We start from the raw sequence: 6,000 nt of genomic DNA, 5'->3' as shown, positions 1-6,000 counted from the left end.
TTACCCCAGAAGTGTCTTAGCGATGGGACACAAACACTCTTCCTCCATGTTCACATGTTTCTTCCCTATTCTCAAAAACCTCCCCCCAGTTGGTAAATTCATTCATTCATCTTCTACCGCTTATCCGAACTACCTCGGGTCACGGGGAGCCTGTGCCTATCTCATGCGTCATCGGGCATCAAGGCAGGATACACCCTGGACGGAGTGCCAACCCATCACAGGGCACACACACACACACTCTCATTCACTCACGCAATCACACACTACGGACAATTTTCCAGAGATGCCAATCAACCTACCATGCATGTCTTTGGACCGGGGGAGGAAACCGGAGTACCCGGAGGAAACCCCCGAGGCACGGGGAGAACATGCAAACTCCACACACACAAGGCGTAGGTGGGAATCGAACCCCAAACCCTGGAGGTGTGAGGCGTATGTGCTAACCACTAAGCCACCGTGCCCCCAGTTGGTAAATTAGTTACTCTAAATTGCCCCAAGGTCTGTAACATGCCATGGGATTGGAACTGAGCTTGTCATGATGCTCAGTTTTCCATGTATAGGCTCTGGATCCACCATAACTCCACCATTACCAGGAAAAAGAGATGAATGAACCCTAACCTTCTACTTTGGTTTGTTGCTCTTGATCCATTTTCCTGTTTAGAAAATGTTCAGCCAGGGTCTCATTGGAAAGCTAGATTTTTAACCATCCACAAAATTCTCAGGGGATCCGTAAAGCAGAGACGTACAATCAACATTTCATTTAGCAGACGCCTTTATCCAGAGCAACATACATTTTAGCTCATATCATACTGTACAACTGAGAAATTAAGGGTTAAGGGCCTTGCTCACGGGCCCAGCAATGGCAGCCTGGTGGACGTGGGATTCGAACTCACAACCTGCCGATTGGTAGTCTAGCACCTTAACCACTAGGCTACCACATCTCTTACAATCAAACGACAGTGTGGTTTCTAGTTGTTTTTGTTCTATCAGTTCGTCTTGTCCTCACACCCCATGGGTCTTGTATAGGCTCCTGATTAACGGTGAACCTGACCAAAATAAAGTGCTTACTAAAGATGAATGAATGAATATAACATGAGAAAAGTTTGTCCCTCTTGGTGAATCTAACGAACAAAATGTTCAGATAGGGTCTGTTTGATAAGACAGAACCAATATCCTTGGAGGTGTACGTATAGACCAATGAGTTCCAATCTTATCTTGTGAGTTTCTAATCAAGCAGGAGCCACACCTGATATGACCTTAAATCTAAGACGGCACTGATGTAGGCCAAACTGAATTCCAGAATGGTCCACACTACGTGGTAAACTGGAGCAAATATGGATGGCAAAGCTCATCTTTGTGATACAAGATTGAATAAAGAACATTTTTTTTAATGAACTGTAACAGGTTTGATGTACAATCCTACAATACAACGGATTTCTTTTCTTTAATAAACCAAGAACCATCGACCATCTAAACAGGTTCTAGATTGTCTCTAGATCATGGGTGAGTGACTTAGGATGGAAATTTTTCCTTCAGTTTGCAGTGTTCTTTCAGAACCCAAGCCTGAACTTGTGTATAAACATGCTACCGCTTATTTGGTAACTGTATACAGAGGACTTTCCTGTATTTTCCCTGCAAGACATCACAATCCTTGATGAGGCATGTCAAGCCTATTAACACGTCAGTCTCACCCTCACAGAGCCATGCTGGGATTGAATTACTCGGAACGGGAATTAGCTGACTGCCTCCTTCAAAAAACACTGTAGCGGAAACTTCGGCCTAGCAGGACCGGTGAACCAGCCAGGCTTCTCATGTGACACTTTTGATCCTGTTTTCATCACAGTGAAACCCCCAGCAGACTCAGCACACACACTCTCCTTCTGTCCTACACTGGAACGCACACAGTGAGAGCTTTATGCGTCTCAGGCTGACAGGATATCTTCTCCATAATGCAAAGATTATGGGGCTACTTTCAAGATTTGTTGAGACTCTAAAAACATTAAGTCACATTCTCTCCATACCTTGGGATATTAGCTGTATCTTGCGTCCCAAACCAAGCATGCGATTTCGTGCACGTTTGATGGCGTGACAAAAACAGATTTACAACCAAGTTTAATGTGTTAAACTTTCGACAATTTTTGAAAATAAAACACTCAAGAATCCCTTTGGGGGTCATGGTGGCTTAGAGGTTAGCACGTTCACCTCACACCTCCAGGGTTGGGGGTTCGATTCCCGCCTCCGCCTTGTGTGTGGTGTTTGCATATTCTCCCCGTGCCTCGGGGGTTTCCTCCAGGTACTCTGGTTTCCTCCCCCGGTCCAAAGACATGCATGGTAGGTTGATTGGCATCTCTGGAAAATTGTCCGTAGTGTGTGATTGTGTGAGTGAATGAGAGTGTGTGTGTGTGCCCTGTGATGGGTTGGCACTCCATCCAGGGTGTATCCTGCCTTGATGCCCGATGACGCCTGAGATAGGCACAGGCTCCCCGTGACCCGAGGTAGTTCGGATAAGCGGTAGAAAATGAGTGAGAGAGAGAGAATCCCTTTGGGGTTCAAGCTAACACCCATCACCTCAATAGACCCTCACTATTATAGTCCTGTTAGTGCACTCAAAAGTGAGCGTTCATAGAAATCCTATCATTTCTTTTGGGGGATGAGTAGATTTCTCCTAATGAAATCTTATTCCTGTTCAGTGACGCAAAGCAAAGAGAAAAACAAGCAATTAGGCTTTGGACACATCTCTCTGTTACCCGCACTAGACAAATAAGCATGCTAATAATCCAATAAGCCAACACCAGGGTATGTTTCACAACCCAACAAACAATGGATGAACTTTTTTGACAAAAAGTCCTGTATCTTTGCTAAGTGCGAGCATAAGTCATTTCCTGTCTCGGTCTCTGCTTATAGACCTCTCATCCAAAATGTGGTTTCTTTACCTTTCTTTGCAAAATATGTTACAAGCAATCTCAGGAAGTATTAAATGCTCATAGGGAGTGGGTATATGTTTATATCTGTGTGAGTGTGTGTCCAGCGATAGGGCTTTTCGGTGAATGATTGAATGCACGTACGTCTGTAAAGGAGGTGTTAAAAATGCTTAGCCAGAGAGTAGGCGCTCAAAGCAAGAGCAAATTCAATATATTTTTGAAAGAGGAAAGCCAATATGAGCGAGTTATTAAATATTAAACCAGAAAAACTAGGTGCTGAGAGAATAAAAAAGATTTTCCCAGAGTATGAGTAAGGATAAATTTATAGTCAATTTACAGTCAAAAAATAAAGGAAATCTACTTAAGATGATGTTGCCTGATTCCTAAACAGCTCAGCCACCGTATCTGTTCCTCCTCTCAGGACCGACAGGTTCAACTGAAGGTCTTGTTACCTGGAAGATGCTTCAGCGATATTTTCCATTTCCCGTTCAGACCTGTGTCCTGTGCTTCATTAACATGGATGGTAGGCATAAGCTCCTGGGGTCACACTCGAAGAATCGATCACGCCGTCCGTCTGGCCGGTGTTTATGTTGTTTTCAGCCAGGGAATGGCGACATTAATGGGCTGAACAAAGATAAGTGCGACATAAAAACGTTTGGAGCTTCTTTTCCCATCAGTAGCAATGGGATTTTCTGAAACTTACTTTACAAAAAGAAGGTGCCATGTATAGTTCAAGGGTCTTCTAAGCATGGAAAAATAGCCTACAGGACTATATACATCTTCGTCCATTTATTCGGTCATTATGTTGTCAAAAAGTATATTTTCTGATGGTGTGCATATGCATATCTTTTTTGTCCTCCTTTTTATAAACACTGTTTCTATTTAAGGCTGTGATTTGAAAGGTCACCATATTATTTCCTTATTTCCTTCAGGAAGAACTGTGTGTGAAGTTCGGCAGTCTCCCCCACAGTGAAACCCACTAACAGTTAACACACATGTAGAGTATGTATGTACAGTATGCTGCCTGTTTACACACTCCAACCTAGCTCACATTACTTGGAAAATATAAGTGTAGATGTAATTGGTGTTTTCTTTTTCACATGTGCCACTGTCATACGTGTCTTCTAGTGGGTTTTCTCACGCTCTGCTTCTCATTCATAGAGACAACTAAACACTTTTTGGTTTATTGTGGTTGCTAGTTTTGTACTACTTGAGTTCGTCTCCATTATGCCATTCATTTGATTGTTTTTTTCTTAATTCTCTCAATCCATCCTACCAGTTGACTTTATTTCATTCTTTTCTCAATAGATCTCCCCCACCATTCCACCTCTCTCTCTCTCTCTCTCTCTCTCTCTCTCTCTCTCTCTCATTCTTTCTCTGTAAAGCGTCTTTCATGCAGGTCATTATAACTCCATAGATTGGATTGCCCTGCCATCCGCCTCCACTCCAACTCTAAAAACATTTCATTCATCAAAAGCGTTTACTAATATTTGCTTGGAAGAAGATGAATGTATCGACCTGGCACTAAGATCGCAGAGTGATGCCATCAGCGCGTATAAACGCCTCCTGATGTAGTGACCACATTTCAGGCGGCCAAGTTGGTTCACCTTGACGTCATCAGTTGTCTGAAATTACTTATGTGGTTACTTTATACCAGGTGGTATAGTTTCATTCAAACCCAGCAGGAATCGCCTGATTTCACTTATTTAATAAATTGGTCTTGGCCTTTAAATTTTATACAGTAAGTGCAGGCCATGTCCTTACCTAAATTACATGAGTGATTGTGTCTGAGTGTTGGGATCTCTGAGAACCTGACCAGCTTCTGCTTTTCTGGATATCCATTAAAAGCACAGATAGGAGACATCATGGGGGCGTAAATTTTGTAAGTCGAGAAAGTAATAGATAGATAGATAGATAGATACAGTAGATAGATAGATAGATAGATAGATAGATAGATAGATAGATAGATAGATAGACAGGCTGCCACTCGCATTGCTGCCGAAAGTAATGGAAAGATGGAATGGAATAGAATGGAAATGGAAAATAGGAAAAAAGTGGAGCTTCAGGAGGTATTTTTTATCTGGAGGATGAAAAAATAATGAAAAAGTTCTAGGCCCCACATTTTATAGGTTTAAACCAAAGATATTGGGAATTCCAAACACAAGGTGGCGAGACCATGGATATTAAATCATTTAGTACAGATTTTTTTACTATCACTGAAGATGGAAGTTGAATCACCTGCCTGATATGGTTTTGCATGTTTCCCTTTATTCGTCCTCTCATAAACCCAAGTGTTCCCAGATCTTGACAGTCCCACCGTCTGACCTTTTTGTCACAGTTTCCAATTAAAATCAGACATGCCCATGTCTGTACAAAGCACCTGGAGATGCCCTCTCTGCAAGTGCAACTTCGCAGAACCATGCCACATTTCGAGTTGAAGCGCGAGCGAATGTGTAGTCTGCCGCTTCCCGAGGTATGACTCACTGTGCCCTTGCTGAATTTAATTGCTTTTCTTTCACCTGTTCCATTTCCCCCTTTCTCAGGCTTTCAAGAGTGCCGCCATGAGCTCATACTGGTGCGCGGGCAAAGGGGACGTCATCGACAACTGGTGCCGCTGCGACCTGAGCGCCTTCGGTAGCGACGGCCTGCCCAACTGCAGCCCCCTGCTTCAGCCTGTGTAAGTCGCTTTCTTCTCTCACATCCTCCGAGTGTCTCGGCTCTTCGAGCCCTCCCAACACTTTAATTGCTGTCTGACAGTATTTGGTCCTCCTGAGGAAGGTACCAGAATGTTCTGCGCTGTCAGTACTTTGTGTAATTATGAGTCATGGGGCTTGAAGATGAGTGATTTTTTTTAAAATGAGATGTCTTGTTTTAAAAAAAAAAAAAAAACACTCATATCTATTCTACCTTTGACTTTTGGATGACCTTATCATAGCTCTACCTAAGACATGATTTGTGGTTGTTTTATTTATTTATTTATTTTGTGATTGGAGATTATAGTGTGGTGGAGACTAAACGTAAACTCTAAGGCTGGTAAATGATATTATAGCTAAGACGTTCTCTTTGGTTTTGCTTCAGC

The 6,000-nt window shown here is 42.7% G+C and overlaps 1 protein-coding gene across 2 annotated transcripts in view; it reads left to right on the top strand.

Annotated features, from left to right (window-relative positions):
• LOC132840721 (astrotactin-2-like) overlaps positions 1-6,000 on the top strand; it is a 343,281-nt gene that overhangs the window by 295,326 nt on the left and 41,955 nt on the right. For both annotated transcript variants that reach the window (XM_060862652.1, XM_060862651.1), the window contains exon 18: positions 5,465-5,598. In XM_060862652.1, the coding sequence (XP_060718635.1) occupies positions 5,465-5,598 (134 nt within the window). The remainder of the gene's footprint in view (positions 1-5,464; positions 5,599-6,000) is intronic.

The sequence above is a fragment of the Tachysurus vachellii genome, chromosome 26, assembly GCF_030014155.1.
Source record: "Tachysurus vachellii isolate PV-2020 chromosome 26, HZAU_Pvac_v1, whole genome shotgun sequence".
NCBI classification, from domain to species: domain Eukaryota; kingdom Metazoa; phylum Chordata; class Actinopteri; order Siluriformes; family Bagridae; genus Tachysurus; species Tachysurus vachellii.
Note: the sequence above shows the minus strand (reverse complement) of the source record. Positions and strands in the feature narration are given on the sequence as shown.